The sequence below is a fragment of the Sus scrofa genome, chromosome 12 (assembly GCF_054392235.1).
Source record: "Sus scrofa isolate SSC_HxYL_T2T_F1_AM1 chromosome 12, Sscrofa_HxYL_maternal_Yorkshire_Landrace_v2.0, whole genome shotgun sequence".
Classification (NCBI taxonomy): Eukaryota; Metazoa; Chordata; class Mammalia; order Artiodactyla; family Suidae; genus Sus; species Sus scrofa.
Genome location: NC_139394.1, coordinates 5,082,083 through 5,099,536, shown reverse-complemented (window position 1 = coordinate 5,099,536; position 17,454 = coordinate 5,082,083). Strand labels below are relative to the sequence as shown.

Genomic DNA, 17,454 nt, shown 5'->3' with positions numbered 1-17,454 from the left:
TAGATTCCAACTTTTGGCACTTCCACTTACTAATCTTATAAAGTTGGCAAGCTGATAAACTTTTTACCTGAATTTTCTCATCTGCAAAACTGGAGATGTAATAGCAGTACCTATCTCATCTGGGAATTGAGAGGAATAAGTGAAACAGAACAGCACCTGGCATATTTTTCCCTGAATAAAGGAACGTTTTCAACAATATTAAATTATTATAATATTTAACCCCCATGCCTAGATTAAAAGTCTAGATTGGCATGACTATTATACTTATGATCTGCTCCAGATTGCCATTTCAAAATATCAGAGGTAATTATACTAATGTGTCTCCTAAGTAAGTTCCAAAAGATTTAGATGCATTCTCAGAGGACAGCTTCTTAATGGGTTGTTAAAAGGAAGTTAAGAATATTCAAGAAATAGCCTTCACTTTTTTCAGTTAAAATCATTTTTTTCCACAATTTTCTGCAAGACCATCAATGATAGATTAGTAAGATGATTCGATATTACAGTATTTGGATTCTTCAAAAAAAGGCATGGGGTAGTTTATAGGCTGCCGAGAATACAGAACTACACGCATGGACAAGTTCAAATAACATCGTGAAGCACAGATGGCAGTCTGGGTGCACGAGATGCCCTGAGCCAAGTAGATACTTATGGAGTATGGAGGCAATATTGGGCTTGGGATGGTTGTGAATGGACCCGTGTCTTAGAAAACTCAAACACTAAATGTAGAAAAAGGGGAGTTCCCATTGTGGCTCAGCGGGTTAAGAGCCCTACTAGTATCCATGAGGATTGGGGTTCGATCCCTGGCCTCACTCTGGTTTAAGGATCCGGCATTGCCGAAAGCAACGTCATAGGTAGCAGATGAGGCTCAGATTCCACATTGCTGTGGCTGTAGCATAGGCCGGCAGCTGCAGCTCCAATTCCATCCCTAGCCTGGCAACTTCCATATGCCTTGGGTGTGGCCCTAAAAAGACCAAAAAAAAAAAAAAACCCCAAAAAAGAATGTCCTTTCCTCTCTAATGGTTGAGTAAAATTGCTACTCCAGGAAGATGTGCCAAGTTTATTCTGCAGCTTCTGATAATGATGGCTAATAATAGCTCCCATGTATTGAGCTGTAACTTAATGCCAGGCACTATAATAAGTGTTCTACATAGATTATGCACCTTTACACAGATTGTCCCCCTGTGAGGGAGGAAGTGCGAGCCCCCACTGGGTGAAGCCACTGTGCCAGACTGTGCTGGCCCCCCTCTGCCACCACCATCAAGAATGAGCTAAGTTGTAGGCAAAGCCTTTAATTTCTTTCTTTCTTTCTTTCTTTTTTTTTTTTTTAGGCTGCACCTGAGGCATATGGAGATTCCCAGGCTAGGGGATGAATCAGAGCTGTAGCCACTGGCCTACACCACTGCCACAGCCACGCCAGATCTGAGCCACGTCTTCAACCTACACCACAGCTCATGGCAACGCATCCTTAACCCCCTGAGCAAGGCCAGGGATCGAACCTGCTTCCTCATGGTTGCTAGTCAGATTCGTTAACTGCTGAGCCACAACAGGACCTCCAAGAGCCTTCAATTTCAAATTCTGGTCTCTCCCTGACTAAACCTGGTCTGAGCAGGTGGATCATCCTGTATTTGTGCAAGTAACCCCGGTGCCTAGTAAGTGCCTGGCACAGCACTGACATTCAGTAATGTACCATCTTGGAATTCCCGTCGTGGCGCAGCAGAAACAAATCCAACTAGGAACCATGAGGTTGAGAGTTCAATCCCTGGCCTCGCTCCGTGGGTGAAGGATCTGGCATTGCCGTGAGCTGTGGTGTAGGCTGCAGATGTGGCTTGGATCTGGTGTGGCTGGCAGCAACAGCTCTGATTCGACCCCTAGTGTGGGAACTTCCATATGCTGAGGGTGTGGCCCTGTAAAGACAAAAGACAAAAGTAAAATAAAATAAAATAATGTACCATCTTGATGGGTACATCAGAGTTCTGAGGTTCCTGCACCTCCATTTGGTCAGTTCCCCATCCTCTCCCACATACGGCCAAGGAGCTGAAGCTGGGGTCGGGGAGAGCAGCCTCTTTGGCCCTCCCCTTCCCTTGCCATCTTCAAGAGATAGATCATCTTCCTGTCTGAGCTACCTCCGAGCCCTTTTACCAAGACAGGCTCAGGACATCTCTCCCCATTTCAGTGCTCTCACTCAGACCTGAGACGCCCCAGAAAAGATAAGGCATGACCACTTCCCAAACCCCAAGCTCCCAACCACAGTCTCGGCACACCCAGGCTGGCAGGTGGAATGAGCCGGGATGGAAGCCCCTGCCTAATTTTCATGTTCCTAATTTTTCTTTCTTTCTTTTTTTTTTTTTTTTTTTTTTTTTTGGCTGCCCCACGGCATATGGAGTTTCCCTGGCCAGGGTTCAGATCTGACCTGCAGCTGTGACCTAAGCCACAGCTTCAGGGTCACTGGATCCTCAACCCCCCATGCCCAGCCAGGGATTGAACCTGCGTCCCAGGGCTCCCAAGACGCTCCCAATCCCATGGTGCCACAGTGGGAATGCCTCGATTTCCTAATTGTTGAATGAAAAAAAAGCCTTCATTCCCCAATGGAGAAACCCCCTTCTTCCATGGCCTCGCCACCTAGCCCTTCCTGGGAAACAGAGATGCTTCTGGGGAGTATTTTGCTTATTTACAAATGTGCCTGCTGGAAACTGAGCCAGCCTGGCCACTCCCCTTGCGAAGGGGCTGGCCCGGTGCTGGAAGCAGCAGAGCTGGCAGCAGAGTGAACTGATCTTGGGGAAGCAGGCCACATCTCGCCCCTATCTTAACCAGCCACTGGGCGCCTCTCACACTGCCCCCTGGGGGAGCCCCACCCTGCCTGGCCTCTGCAAACCTCCTGGAGGAGCAAATCCAGAGGGGCCTGAAGCTCCTTCTACCCTGCAGTGAGTGTTGGGGGCTCCAGGCTGCCTTCAGCGCTGGGGGCTTTGGCCAGGAAGGCGGGTGGGAGGGGAACCATCCCAGGGACTGCCAACCCTCAGCAGCTGGCCAGAGCAATGCCTTTGAGGCTCCCACTCTGGGTTGCTCTAGAATCTCGGGCTTTGGGAGTTAAAAGGGCTCCTTTTGGAGTTCCCCGATGGCCTAGCAGTTAAAGGACCTGGTGTTGTCACTGCTGTGTCTCTGGTCACTGCTGTGGCCCAGGTTCAGCCCCTGGCCTGGGAACTTCTGCGTGCCATGGGTGTGGCCAAATGAATAAATAAATAAAAGGGCTCTTCTTGTTCCTGGAGCTTTACCCCTCCTTGCACTGATGCCCTGGGAGAAGCAACTATGGACCTTGCCCAAGGTCACCCTGGAGTAGAGTCAGAATCAGGCCTCAGAGCAGCTGGCCTTTGGCCATTCTCACTCCCGACCCCAAGGATGGACGGCCCTCCACTGGGCGAAAACTTTGTGCTGGGGCGACAGTGGAGACGTTGAGCCATGAGTGAGAGCCGAAGATTGGCAGGCTCATCCTTCTTTCCTCCTTCCTGAGGATACAGGGGCGCCAAGGATAGCAAATCCGCCAGACCAGCCTGCAGCACAGTAGGGCCGCTATGACCTAACCAGGCCACACTCTTCGCCAGCCACTGCCAGCACCAGCCAGCCCCAGGTGCAAAGAGACATCTTCTCCCCCACCTGTTCCTTCTCTCCCAGAGCCTTCATCCAGCTGGTCGGCAGCATCACCCACCTGGGTACCAAATTGGCCACCTGGGAGTCAGCCCTCAACACTGAGCCCCACAAGTCATCAAAGCCCAGGTCACAGTCCATCTACCCCCTTTTCACACACTCCCAGACCTGGAACAGCCAGGAGCAGCTCCACGGGGGTGTCAGAGGGTGGAGCTGGAGCAGTGGCGAAGGGTGAGGTTCTGCAGTTAAATGAATGTGGGTTTGAAGCCTGTGCTGCCCCCGACTCACTCTGTGACCTTGGGCAAGTTATTTTACTTCTCTGAGCCTTGGTTTGCTTTCTGTAAAAAGGGACTAATAACAGCACTTACTTAGGAGTTCTGTTGTGGATCCGAAGTAATGAATCCGACTAGTAACCATGAGGACGCGGGTTCAATCCCTGGCCCCACTCAGTCGGTTAAAGGATCCGGTGTTGCTGTGGGCTGTGATGTGGATTGAAGACAAAGCTGGGATCTGGCGTTGCTGCGGCTGTGGTGTAAGTCGGCAGCTGCGGCTCGGATTCGACCCCTAGCCTGGGACCCTCCATATGCTGCAGGCGGGGCCATTAAAACACACACACACACACAAAACAAAAAACAGTGCTTACCTGAGAGGGCTGTGGCCAATTTGACTGACATGATGAATAGAAGGTGTTTTGCACCTGCCCGTGCCAGGTACAAGCCTGATCAACATTAGCTGCTGCCATTCCTTCACCTCCGTCTCTTCCCTAAACATTCCTGTCGTTTCCTCGCCACCTCGTTCCCAGGAGAGTGAAAATGTAAGCATGATCATCTGACCGCTGAGCTTTTTCCCGTGGCTTTCCACGGGACACGAGACGGAGGCAGGGAGAGGCCTTCACAAACCCATTCCTTCCACCCACCTCCAACCTACCTACCACTTCTGCACCCAGTGCCCGGAGCTGCTCACTCCAGGATCCCGACTTTTTGGTGCCTTTGTGCCTTTGCTTCCCTGTCTGCTTGGAATTTTTTTTTCCCTCTGCTTCAACCCAAGATTTTACCTAAAGAACCCCTTTTCATCTTAGAATACCCAAGGGGGCGCTTCTTATCCATGAGGAAGCCCCGTTTCTCCCACTTATTCCCCACTTCCCTGGTCAGACCCGTCTGATTAATTTATTTCCCTCTATTCCAACCATTTGTTTGCATGCCTTTCTCTCCTATGGGACCAAATCTTCTTTGCACGTTGGTACCAACGTCCAGCACAGGTCTGACCCACGGTAGGTGCACAAAAGATGTCTGTGGAATGACTGAATGAGAGCTAACCTCTCTCAAAGGTCCCAGATGTGCCAACAGTCCCTGGGACTCCTCTGTCCCTCCTCAAGTCCCAGCTCTCCATTTGTCCTAGACACACCCCACCCCCACAGGCACACTCCCAGCACACACACACCCACTCTCGCCCTGCTCCTCTGCGCTTGCACACTCACGCACATGTGCTCTCCTCCTCCCCCACTATGAGCCTTCGGTTTCTAGATCTGGGCTGCCCACTGCAGTGCCCCCCAAAAACATGTGACTTTTGAGCACTTGAAATGTGGCTTGTCTGAACTGCCATGGGCTATAAGTGTAAAAACACACTGGGAGTTCCCGTCGTGGCTCAGCAGGTTAGGAACCCAACACAGTGTCTGTGAGGTTGTGGGTTCAGTCTCCGGCCTCGCTTGGTGTATTAAGGGTCCAGCATCGCTACAACCTGTGGCATCGGTCACAGATGCAGCTCAGATCACAGTCGATGTGGCTGTGGTGTAGCCGGCAGCTGCAGCTCCGATTTGACCCCTAGCCTGGGAACTTCTGTAGGCCTCAAGTGTGGTCCTAAAAAGACAACAACAATGACAACAAAAAGGAGTTCCCATTGCGGCTCAGTGGGTTAAGAACCTGACACAGTGTCCATAGGGATTCAGATTCCATCTCTAGCCTCGATCAGTGGGTTAAGGATCCAGTGTTGCTGAAAGCAGCGACATAGGTCACAGATGTGGCTTAGATCCCATGTTGCTGTGGCTGTGATATAGGCCAGCAGCTGCAGCTCTGTTTCAACTCCTATCCTGGAACTTCCATATGCCACAGGTGCGGTCCTAAAATTAAAAAAAAAAAAAAAAAAAAAAAAAGCACTGGTTTGGGAGACTCAGTGGAAGGGGAGAAAAAAACCAGAATATAAAATATCTCTTGGACTTCCCATGTGGCTCACAACATAACTACTCGGTGTTGCTTCTACAGAATATAAAATATCTCCAGGAGTTCCTGTCGTGGTTCAGCAGAAACCAATGTGACTAGGAACCATGAAGTTGCGGGTTCAATCCCTGGCCTTGCTCAGTGGGTTAAGGATCTGGCGTTGTGAGCTGTGGTGCAGGTTGCAGATGTGGCTTGGATCCTGCGAAGGCCAGCAGCTACAGCTCCGATTCGACCCCTAGCCTGGGAAGCTCCATGTGCTGCAGGTGGAGCTCTACAAAGGCAAAATAAATAAATAAATAAATACAATATCTCCAATAATTTTTATATTGATGACTTGTTGAAATGAAAATACTTTCTATATATTGGGTTAAATACAATATTATTTTAAAGTCAAGTTCACCTGTTTCCTTTGGCTTTTTTTTTTCTTGTGGCTACTAGAAAACTGAAAATCACAAATGGGGGGTGGTCCCAGGATCTTTCTGCTGGACGATGGGGCTCCAGATGCTCAGGAAGCCATAGGTGCCTTCTTTCTCCAGGAGGTGGCGGTCTCTCCCCATTTTTGACACCTCCATTCTAGAAAGGTCTGGAAAGTTCCTGGGGAAATGGCCTGTGTAACAAAGCAGGTATTGAACCCTAAACGGGACAGGGCCACAGTCAGCCCTGCAGTGATGTCAGCCTATCCACGCAAAGGAGGCGTCAAAAGAAACCCACAGGAAGTCAAGGAGCTAAGTGCCACCTTCCTCAACAGAAGAATCAACACCTAGTTGATAGATTCTTGCTCTAGGTACCGAGTGCGTTACCACGTGTTCAGTGAAATCGCTGTTTTCCAGGCATTTCTAGGCCTTTGAAGGAGATGGGCATGCAGTGGACACGCTGTGGTGCCCAGGCCAAGTCCACCTTTAGGTCCAGGGAACACGTCCCACCTGCTGAGGCTCACAGCTGCAGTTCCTCCCCAGAGATGGTTCTTGGCTGAAAGAAGATGCCTCGTCCAGCCAATGACTGTCCCTACGGAGCAACAAAGTGTGGCCCTCTGGCCTCAGGCCGTGGTCCCAGGGAACAGACTATAATGGAGTCTGTCCCTGATCCTGGCCTGCTAAGGAGGACCTCCCTCGCCAGTGGTGGGTAGAATATTCTGGCCCCTGGCATGCTGCAGGGGTACAATCATTACAACGTTCACGGACAGGGAACTGGGATGGGATAGCAGCGAAAGGAAAGGCAGCAGTGTGAGAAAAATCTCAGGTGTTTCAGGAGCATGTCAGTATAAGAACTGTAGGTGCACCTGGCCACTCCTGGGGACAGGCACCCTGGGCACAGACAGCAAAAGCCTGGGCTTGGGGTAAAATCCAGAGTGTTTCCTTGGCAGCAGGTAAAGAAGCTCACATCCTGAAGTTGGGGGCGGTGAGAGAAGGAGCGGGCCAGGCTTGGGACGGAACCAAAGTAACAGAGCCCCAGGGGAGGGGAATTCGCAACCTTAGGGAGTCAGGCAAGCCGAGGGGCTTCCTGGTTGGGAAGAAGAGGGATCCGAGACAGGTGCGGGTATCTGGCTGCTGTGACTGCGCCCCTCCTGATAGGGTGGCTCCAGACAGCTTGGAGGAAGGGATCCCGATGTCCCATCCGGTGCATCTGTTGAGACCCCCTAGGTTCTCACGCGGGAATTGCGCTCCGCTGGAGGAAGCTGCCTCAGCAGGACGGATGCAGGGCCACGAGGCCTGCCCCCTGCCCCCTGCCTCCATCCAGGCGTCTCTGAGGGGCTTTTGGCTCCTTCTGCTGTGAGCCGAGGCCTCTGTAGCAACGGCGTCATCACAGCCCAACTTCTCCCTCTGCCGAGCCCTGCTTCCCCTGCTCCCCGCCATGGAGGCGGGGGTGGGGAGGTGTGGGGGGGTGAGACTCCCGCACTTAATTCTCCAGCTGAGTCTCTGTCCCCAGGGAACCCGCTAGTGACAGATTAAGGTTGCTAAGGTAAATACGATTAGGCAAGATGTGCTCGGTGCCAGGTGTGTGGGGCACATGTTCAGAGCAGGGGAGGGGCGAAGAGAAGGATGCCCCCCAAACCCGCGGAAAAATGCAAATAGATGCTCAAGCACCTGAACGGAGGGCTGCCTTCCCTGCCTGTCGGAGCCTTTCGGCTGCTCTGCCTGGAAAGTTGGGGTCTTGGAGGCATCATCAGCACTGGGGACCCCCTGACCCCCAGGGCCTGCCACTTCATCTCCTGCAGTGGGAACCGGGCAGGATGGAGGTGGGAATGGGGAGCAGGTGGGGCTCCAAGTGGGAAGTTCCTGGAAGCCCCACCCCACACCCCACCTTCTAGATGCATCTGAGCTACCCCAGACTCTGCACTGGAGGTGGGGTCAGGTGGGATGAGGTTGGGGGGCGGGGAAAGATGTCTCCAGGCCCCCAGACCCTCCAGTGGCTCATTATACCTTTGACCACCACCCTCTACCCTGCTGTCACTCTGTTTTGTCACTATGAATTTGTTCCTTTTTTTGCTTTTTGGGGCCGCACCTGTGGCACATGGACGTTCCCAGGCGAGGGGTTGAATCTGAGCTGCAGCTGCCAGCCACAGCCACAGCCACAGCAATGACAGATCCAAGCTGTATCTGCGACCTACACCGCAGCTCACAGCCATGCTGGATCCTTAACCCATTGACTGAGGCCAGGGATTGAACCTGCGTGCTCATGGATACTAGTCAGGTTCTTAACCCCCGAGCCACAGTGGAAACTCCACAGTTCTGCATTTCTAATTGAGCAAATGCTGTAGATGGTAGTACTCTCGGGCTGCCTGAGCTGGAAGGACCCTCAAAGGTGGGTTTGCCCAGGCTCCCAGGGGGCAGAGAGTGAGTGCCCGCGCCAGCCAGTTGGCGGCAGGGCAGGCATTAGAGTGGGCCCACGAGGCTCAGCCCCGAGCTTTTCCCCCCAAACCCTGGGACCTCAGCCCACCGCCGTAATCCTCTGTGCGCAGTGTCTGCGTGCGGGTCCAGGGCATGAGGCTGCCGCAGCCCCGCTGGCTTCGTCCTGCCTGTAGCGCAGAGGCGGGGTGGGTGGGGGATTAGACATCTCTGAGATCAATGTCACGTGCCGCCCGGCCACTCAGCTGCACCAGCCGTGAGCCCGGGAGTCCAGATTTTTCTGGTTCCTGAGCCTGTGGACAGCTGAGGAGGGACTGGTTGTGTGGTGGGAACGCTGGAGCCCCTGCCCCACAGTCCTGGTAAGCGGGACCCCTGTCTCTGGCTCCCAGCCTTCAGGAACAAGAGTGCCCTGCTTGGGGCTTGGAGACTCGGGGAAAGAAGATGGAGGGGGAAGGGCAGACACTGTGCAGACCATGCAGCTTTGTGACGCAGGGAAGGACTCCTCTACGGCTTGTCCCTCTGCAGGGGTTCGTGGGAGAGAGACAAAGAAAGACCTGGGGACCCAGTGAGAAGGGACAGGGCAGGAGGGATCCATGCAACCTGTAAGCTTGCTCCACCCAAGCCCCCACTGCAGATCCACTACCAAGAGGGCAGATGCCCCACCACCCTGGACGCTTGGCAATGAGGACCAGACCCCTGACCATCGCTCCTCGCCAGCAGGTGCCGAGGGGCCTTCCTCACCACAGAGGCCACTTCTGAAGCTGGGCCACCCCCACGAGTTGGCAGCAGCAGCCAGGATGTCCGCTCAGACCAGCCACTACCTGAAGCCCAGGCCCCTGAGCCTGCCACCTACCATCCCAGAGTCCCCAAGCCGCCAGCGGCGCCACACACTCCCCGCCAGCGAGTTTCGCTGCCTCACCCCGGAGGATGCTGCTGGCGTGTTTGAGCTCGAGCGAGAAGGTGAGCAGCCCCCTGCAGGTCCGGGTCCCTGCTGGGCTCTGCCCCCGTGGCCTGTGGGGAGAAGACCCTGGAGTCTCCTTTGCTGTGGGGGAGGGGCTGGGGGCTGGGGGCTGGAGAGAGGTGCTCGGTGTGCCCTGGACCCTGGGCACCCAGCCCAGTGACCACAGAGGCACTGCCAGAGCCTCCTCCCTCCACAGCCTTCATCCCTGTCTCGGGCACCTGCCCCCTGAACGTGGACGAGGTCCGGCACTTCCTGACCCTGTGTCCCGAGCTGTCCATGGGCTGGTTCTTGGAGGGTCGCCTCTTGGCCTTCATCATCGGCTCCCTGTGGGACAAGGAGAGAATCACTCAGGTGAGGACAGGGGGGCAGAGATGCCCAGCCCTGCAAAGGCCCGGAAGAGGGGCCACTGCCTCCAGCCCACCCCCGGCCCCTGGCTCCTCCTGTTCTCACAGAGGCAGTGGGTCGGGGAGAGGGGCGGGGATTCCTCCTTCCCGAAGCAAGCTGATGAGCACAGGCGTGGTCCTCCAGGGCTCTGGGGTCCCAAGGCCCTTGAAGGAGCTGCCATGGGGCTGGGGATGGAGGGCCCACTGAGAGCCCTCCTTGGGGGACGGGGAAGCTAACTGGAGGCACCCAGGCAACACCTGCCCTCGGCCCGGGTGGGGGTGGCTTGGGATGCAGGGTCCACAGAGGTGATCTGGACTCTTGCCCCCAGGAGTCGCTGACGCTGCACAGGCCCGGGGGCCGCACAGCCCACCTGCACCTGCTGGCCGTGCACCGCGCCTTCCGGCAGCAGGGCAAGGGCTCGGTCCTGCTCTGGCGCTACCTGCACCACCTGGGCAGCCAGCCGGCCGTGCGCCGGGCCGTGCTCATGTGTGAGGCCAGGCTGGTGCCCTTCTACCAGAGGTTCGGCTTCCGGCCCGTGGGCCCCTGTGCCGTCTCCGTGGGCTCACTGGTCTTCACGGAGATGCAGTGCTCCATGCGGGACCTCGTCTCCCAGCGCAGGAACAGTGACTGCTGAACTGGCCGCCACGTGGGGGGCCCACGGCCGGTTGCCTGAGGTGTGGGGAGGCAGGCTGGGGGGTCCTACCCTGTCCCGGTGTCCCCTTCTCTGCCCTGGCCTTCCCCCAACTCGCCCCGGCCCGAAGGGAGACGGGGACGCCCAGGGGGTCGTGGAGAGGCTGGGGACTGAAATAAAGAGATGGGGGGGGCCGCTGCTCCTGCCAGGCTGCCCTGCTGGGGCCCGAGTCACGTGTCCTCCAGTCTGTCTGCACCAGGCCCTCCGGAGCCCCCCCATGCCAAACGGTGCCCCAGTGTGTGGCTGTGCCGGTTAACTGGGGATCTTGGGAGGCCTCCTGCAGCCCTGCCACGGTGTCCTCACCAAAGGAGCCAGGTGCTCGGGGGCCCTTCACCCCCCCAGAGCCAGGGCTGCCCCCTCCCGGCCTCAGCCCTGGAATGGGGGTAGTGGGCGCAGAGAGGGGCAGGGCCGCCCCCCAGCTCACCCCCACCCCAGGCAGCCTGAGTCCTCTGCCCCCAGTGACAGTGGTCGTGCCCCATCGTGCGTGGGCTGAAGGGCTGTGGGTTGAAGGGCTCTGAGGGAGGCCCAGGGAGTGGACAGATGCTGAGCCACCCCTGGCACTATTTCTGCCAGGAAGGCCCTTCCCTGGGTCCAGCTGGCCCCTCCGGATCCTAGGAGGGGAGGAGAGACAGGAAGGGGTAGTGGTGTGCAGGGCTGGGAACCCCAGCTGGGGGGGGACTCCTGGGCCCTGAGCTTTGGAGAAGCACATGTTGGGGGGGAGCCAGCCTGGGGCTGATGAAGGGGGGCCATCTCCTGAGGACTCAGCCTTTCCTGGAGCAGGGGAGCTCCTGGGAGCAGGGCCTGGCCCTTTGTGGTCTCGGGGTGCAGGTGGGGAGCCCGGCCTCAGCCCCATTCCCCTATGCTCAGTGCTTGGTGGGAGCAGCTGTGCCAGCCCCACCGGGCAGGTGGTCAGTGCAGCACCTGCTCCAGCTCATACTCTGGTTCTCCGCCCTGGCTGCACAGGCTGATCCCCTGGGGAGGGTCTTCCCTCCTGAGGTCCTACTCAAGAACTTTAAAATCCAAGTCTCTGGGGGTGACAGAGGTATTCAAATTTTTTAGAGTTCCCGCGGGATGCCAATGTGTAGCCAGGCACCACAACCCCTGGTCTGAAGCAGGAGTGTTGGGCAGGTCCCAGGCATGGCCGGTGAGGTCAAACCGGGATGGATTTTACAGGTTTCCCCCGCCATCCGAAAGTAGAGAGTTCTTCCGCAATTTTTCATAAGCCACAGATAGTATAAAGTGAAGAAGTATTTACCATTAATTGATATGGAAAAATTTCTGAGTGATCTCAGACCCCCAAAATAACCTACCAAGTCATAGCAAATAACACACAAAACCTAAAATGACACTAACACACAGTCAAAGCAGGACTGATCGGATGCCTACACCGCCTGTATGAAACAGAAATAATGTACGCACTCTAGTTTCACTCACCAGCACGGGGAAGACGGCGAGCGCACGGGGAGGCCGAGGGGTGATGATGATGGGGTGCTGGGCTGAGTCACGGGGGGTTGGGAGGTTATGGGAGACGGGCGTGCCGGAGAGAGAGGAAGGTCACCTGTTAACATCTCACCATCCACCTGAGCGCATCAGGCTGGGCGGGTCACGGATGTGTCTGCCCGCCTTCGGGTCGAAGGTTAAAGGTCACTGTGTGGCTGATGTGCCTGGTGAGGAAGATTCGAAACAGGACAGGATACTTGACTTCTGGGTAGGTAGTCATCAGGCAAATCCTCCCGAAACCTACGTGGCCCTTCAAAATCTAAGCCCTACTTTTCTGCAATTCTTGCAACACTGTTTTTTTTTTTTTTTTTTTTGTCTTTTGTCTTTTTAGGGCCACACCCATGGCACTTGGAGGTTCCCAGGCTAGGGGTCTACACCACAGCCCCAGCAATGCCAGATCCGAGCCGCGAGCTGCGGTGAAGGTCGTAGACACGGTGACCTACACCACAGCTCACGGCAACACTGGATCCACAACCCACTGAGCGAGGCCCGGGATTGAACCTGCAACCTCATGGGTCCTAGTTGGATTGGTTTCCTGCTGTGCCATGGCAGGAACTCCCATCTCCTGCTTGTCTTTACTTGGGCTTTTGTTCTTGTGTTGAGTTTACTTATTGGGTTCAGTCTGCCGGCTGTACAACAACGGCTCAATGCTATTTTCACCTTTTTCCATAAAAGCAAAAATCTTCTTTTGGTTAGTGAAAACAGACGCTAGTGTAGGTCTCTGGAAGAGCCAAGTGGCATCATGTGGACTTTGGAAAAGAGGGGGGTACCCGGAAAGGGTTTGGGAGCCGGGGGTTCCGGCCCACCCCAGGCTCAGCCAGCCTCTTCCCTGCGCCCTGGTGCAGGCCTGCGGTTCATCCTGGTTCCCTGGCTGCCTTTTCTCAGGCCTCTGCTGGCCACTTCCCTTCTCAGACCTTTACAATAGGGTGGCCAGATAAACTACAGGACATCCGGCGAAATCAATCTCAGATAAACTCTTTTTTAGTTTGTGGATGTCCCGAGCATCACGAGACACACTCGTCTTTTAAAAATTATTTGTGGTTCTCGTTATGGCTCAGCGGGTTAAAAACCTGACACAGTGTCTGAGGATGCGGGTTTGATCCTGGGCCCCGCTCCAGGCCTTAAGGATCCCGCTTGCCACGAGTGGCAGCGGAGGTCACGGATGTGGCTCGGATCCCGCACAGCTGTGGTGTAGGTTGGCAGCTGCGGCCCATATTTAATCCCTAGCCTGGGAACCTCCATATGCCTCAGCTGCGGCCCTAAAAAGACAAATAAATAAATAAATAAAATGGGGCAGGGCTGTCATGTGGGTTAAAGGGAACTCTGAGCCGGGGGTCAGCACCTAGCAAGCGCTATAAATGGTAGCTCTCTTGGCTGCCAGAGCTGGCAAGGCCCTCCGAGGTGGCCTTGCCCAGGCCCCCGGGGACAGAGGGTGGACACTGGTACCAACTTGTCAGTACCAGAGCCGGGGCTTGAGTCAGATCCATGAGGCTTAGCTGTGTTAAGAAAGAAATGACAGGCCCCAGATGGAGTCTCTTAGGCTAAGCCTGCGTCAGCAAGCGAAGGCTGGACACTTAAGCCCACGGCAGTTTCAGCCTCTCAGGACTGTAATGGGAAACCAGTCAGTCTGGAATTTCCCGGTCAGTATCAGAGTCTTAAAATCTGCCCCACAGACTGTACCTGCTCTGTCCTGACCCCCTGCTCCCGGCCCCGCCAGCCTATGAAAGTCTTGTCTTTTGTGCGAGGCCTGAACCTCCTCTGTGTTCACTAGATGAGATGCTGCTTGACTCATGAGTGCCTGAATAATGCCAGTTTGTTCTTTTCTTGGTCTTTTTAGATCCTCACCAGTGGCATATGTAAGTTCCCAGGCTAGGGGTCAAATAGGAACCCCAGCTGGCAGTCTACACCACAGCCACAGCCATGCGGGATCTGAGTCGCATCTGTGACCTACACCACACTTCACGGCAACACTGGATCTTTAACCCAGGGCTCGAGGCCAGGGATCAAACCCACATCCTCATGGATGCCAGTTAGGCTCATTACCACTGCGCCACGACGGGAATACCCCAGTTTGATCTTAGAACTGACCCGGTTGGTGTTTGTTTGTTATCAGCCCCCAGTGCTCTTCCCCACACACGCTGGAGTCTCGGTCAGCGCTGTCACCCCTCCTGCATCCAGGGTCTTATCCTTACAAGGCAGGGACAGGGCATGGCCTGCTGGCTTCGTCCTGCCCGACATCACGTGGAGGTGGGCGTTTATACTCAAAATCTCTGAGAACCATGACACGGGCTGCCCAGCCACACCTGCTACAAAAGCCTCTCACTCAGAAGCCCTGCGTTCACCTGACTCCGGCGCTCGCGCACAGCCTCTGGGGTTACTGGCCCTGCCGTCCTGGTGAGAGTGGGATCCTGTCCCCGTCTCCCAGGCTGCAGGCACGGGAGCACTGGCCTGGGGCTTGGGGATGTGGGAAGAAGGTGGCAGAGGAAGGGCAGGGCGGCAAGGAGGCCCCGGGGCGCTTTTTGTCATGGGGGGACTGCAGATCTGCAGGGGGCCATGGGAGAGACCCCAAAGGGTGACCTGGGGGCCCGGTGAGCAGGGACAGGGGAGAAAGTGTCTCCTATGCCCTCTGTGCCCTGTGTGGCCAGGGCCCAGCCTGAGGCCATCTGGGTAAGAGTGGAGGGTCCCTGAGGACCCACTTTGAGGAAGGGGCTTTTGCTCCAGCGCTGCCTAAAAAGTTCCCAGCCACACCACCTTGCACCCAAGGGGCCCGAAAGTCTCGCTCTGGGCGGGTAAGACACCCACCTCCCAGCCCACTGTTGCACTGACGTGGCGGAGGCTCAGGCTCCTTTCCTTCTTGGGCAGCAGACTTGGGTGCCCTAGGCTCCACCCTTGAGCGCTGCCTGCCCTCTCCTGGGGCACAGATGTACCCCGAGGGTGGGGAGGTCAAAACCTGTAGGTTTGGAGGGGCTGTTCCCCGGGGGCTTCTGGCTCAGAGGGAGGGCAGGAGAGAGCCCCAACGACCCTTGGGGCTGGCCCTGCTCCAGGGTCACTGCCAAGAGGGCAGATGCCCCACCACCCTGGACGCTTGGCAATGAGGACCAGACCCCTGACCATCGCTCCTCGCCAGCAGGTGCCGAGGGGCCCTCCTCACCACAGAGGCCACTTCTGAAGCTGGGCCACCCCTGCGAGGCGGCAGCAGCAGCAGCCAGGATGTCCACTCAGACCGGCCACTACCTGAAGCCCAGGCCCCTGAGCCTGCCACCTACCATCCCAGAGTCCCCAAGCCGCCAGCGGCGCCACACACTCCCCGCCAGCGAGTTTCGCTGCCTCACCCCGGAGGATGCTGCTGGCGTGTTTGAGCTCGAGCGAGAAGGTGAGCAGCCCCCTGCAGGTCCGGGTCCCTGCTGGGCTCTGCCCCCGTGGCCTGTGGGGAGAAGACCCTGGAGTCTCCTTTGCTGTGGGGGAGGGGCTGGGGGCTGGGGGCTGGAGAGAGGTGCTCGGTGTGCCCTGGACCCTGGGCACCCAGCCCAGTGACCACAGAGGCACCGCCAGAGCCTCCTCCCTCCACAGCCTTCATCCCTGTCTTGGGCACCTGCCCCCTGAACGTGGACGAGATCCGGTACTTCCTGACCCTGTGTCCTGAGCTGTCCATGGGCTGGTTCTTGGAGGGTCGCCTCTTGGCCTTCATCATCGGCTCCCTGTGGGACAAGGAGAGAATCACTCAGGTGAGGACAGGGGGGCAGAGATGCCCAGCCCTGCAAAGGCCCGGAAGAGGGGCCACTGCCCCCAGCCCACCCCCGGCCCCTGGCTCCTCCTGTTCTCACAGAGGCACTGGGTCGGGGAGAGGGGCGGGGATTCCTCCTTCCCAAAGCAAGCTGATGAGCACAGGCGTGGTCCTCCAGGGCTCTGGGGTCCCAAGGCCCTTGAAGGGGCTGCCATGGGGCTGGGGATGGAGGGCCCACTGAGAGCCCTCCTTGGGGGACGGGGAAGCTAACTGGAGGCACCCAGGCAACACCTGCCCTCGGCCCGGGTGGGGGTGGCTTGGGATGCAGGGTCCACAGAGGTGATCTGGACTCTTGCCCCCAGGAGTCGCTGACGCTGCACAGGCCCGGGGGCCGCACAGCCCACCTGCACCTGCTGGCCGTGCACCGCGCCTTCCGGCAGCAGGGCAAGGGCTCGGTCCTGCTCTGGCGCTACCTGCACCACCTGGGCAGCCAGCCGGCCGTGCGCCGGGCCGTGTTCATGTGTGAGGCCAGGCTGGTGCCCTTCTACCAGAGGTTCGGCTTCCGGCCCGTGGGCCCCAGTGCCGTCTCCATAGGCTCAGTGGTCTTCACGGAGATGCAGTGCTCCATGCGGGACCTCGTCTCCCAGCGCAGGAACAGTGACTGCTGAACTGGCCGCCACGTGGGGGGCCCACGGCCGGTTGCCTGAGGTGTGGGGAGGCAGGCTGGGGGGTCCTATCCTGTCCCGGTGTCCCCTTCTCTGCCCTGGCCTTCCCCCAACTCGCCCCGGCCCGAAGGGAGACGGGGACGCCCAGGGGGTCGTGGAGAGGCTGGGGACTGAAATAAAGAGATGGGGGGGGCCGCTGCTCCTGCCAGGCTGCCCTGCTGGGGCCCGAGTCACGTGTCCTCCAGTCTGTCTGCACCAGGCCCTCCGGAGCCCCCCCATGCCAAACGGTGCCCCAGTGTGTGGCTGTGCCGGTTAACTGGGGATCTTGGGAGGCCTCCTGCAGCCCTGCCACGGTGTCCTCGCCAAAGGAGCCAGGTGCTCGGGGGCCCTTCACCCCCCCAGAGCCAGGGCTGCCCCCTCCCGGCCTCAGCCCTGGAATGGGGGTAGTGGGCGCAGAGAGGGGCAGGGCCGCCCCCCAGCTCACCCCCACCCCAGGCAGCCTGAGTCCTCTGCCCCCAGTGACAGTGGTCGTGCCCCATCGTGCGTGGGCTGAAGGGCTGTGGGTTGAAGGGCTCTGAGGGAGGCCCAGGGAGTGGACAGATGCTGAGCCCCCACCCCTGGCACTGTTTCTGCCAGGAAGGCCTTTCCCTCGGCCGGGCTGGCCCCTCAGGATCCCCACCAGGTGAGGTTGGGGGACCACAGGAGTCCAAAGATCCGACCCCACCCTCCCCAGGAAGTCCCTGAGCCCCTCTACATGGCCACGACCCAGTTTCTGGTCCAACCAAATCCCCAGGAAGTTCCGTTGTTTCCCACGGTCTTTGGGCCACGCCC

At 57.2% G+C, this 17,454-nt stretch overlaps 2 protein-coding genes across 4 annotated transcripts; both read left to right on the top strand.

Annotated features, from left to right (window-relative positions):
* The first annotated feature begins 8,936 nt into the window (after positions 1–8,936).
* Positions 8,937–11,196, top strand: LOC100518330 (serotonin N-acetyltransferase). 3 transcript variants are annotated; one of them, XM_005656911.4, is made up of 4 exons: positions 8,937–9,057; positions 9,419–9,658; positions 9,856–10,010; positions 10,372–11,195. In XM_005656911.4, exons 2-4 carry the CDS (start codon positions 9,496–9,498, stop codon positions 10,675–10,677), a joined length of 624 nt encoding a protein of 207 aa, XP_005656968.1. In that variant the 5' UTR covers positions 8,937–9,057; positions 9,419–9,495; the 3' UTR covers positions 10,678–11,195. The 3 variants fall into 3 exon arrangements, with proteins under 3 accessions (XP_005656968.1, XP_084839168.1, XP_005656967.2); XM_084983042.1 differs by having other exon boundaries at positions 8,947–9,057; positions 9,416–9,658; positions 10,372–11,196; XM_005656910.4 differs by lacking the exon at positions 8,937–9,057 and having other exon boundaries at positions 9,359–9,658; positions 10,372–11,196.
* Positions 11,197–14,387: 3,191 nt separating this feature from the next.
* LOC110255264 (serotonin N-acetyltransferase-like) lies at positions 14,388–16,939 on the top strand. Its single transcript, XM_021066585.2, has 4 exons — positions 14,388–14,628; positions 15,365–15,607; positions 15,805–15,959; positions 16,321–16,939. Exons 1-4 carry the CDS (start codon positions 14,514–14,516, stop codon positions 16,624–16,626), a joined length of 819 nt encoding a protein of 272 aa, XP_020922244.2. The 5' UTR covers positions 14,388–14,513; the 3' UTR covers positions 16,627–16,939.
* The last annotated feature ends 515 nt before the right edge of the window (positions 16,940–17,454 follow it).

Bases quoted from the DNA above. Each gene is read 5' to 3' on its own strand.
- LOC110255264 (XM_021066585.2), top strand. From the start codon at position 14,514: ATGACACGGGCTGCCCAGCCACACCTGCTACAAAAGCCTCTCACTCAG. The intron at 14,629-15,364 runs GTGAGAGTGGGA...CCTCGCCAGCAG, and splicing joins TTACTGGCCCTGCCGTCCTG to GTGCCGAGGGGCCCTCCTCA. The intron at 15,960-16,320 runs GTGAGGACAGGG...TCTTGCCCCCAG, and splicing joins ACAAGGAGAGAATCACTCAG to GAGTCGCTGACGCTGCACAG.
- LOC100518330 (XM_084983042.1), top strand. From the start codon at position 9,496: ATGTCCGCTCAGACCAGCCACTACCTGAAGCCCAGGCCCCTGAGCCTG. The intron at 9,659-9,855 runs GTGAGCAGCCCC...CTCCCTCCACAG, and splicing joins GTTTGAGCTCGAGCGAGAAG to CCTTCATCCCTGTCTCGGGC. The intron at 10,011-10,371 runs GTGAGGACAGGG...TCTTGCCCCCAG, and splicing joins ACAAGGAGAGAATCACTCAG to GAGTCGCTGACGCTGCACAG.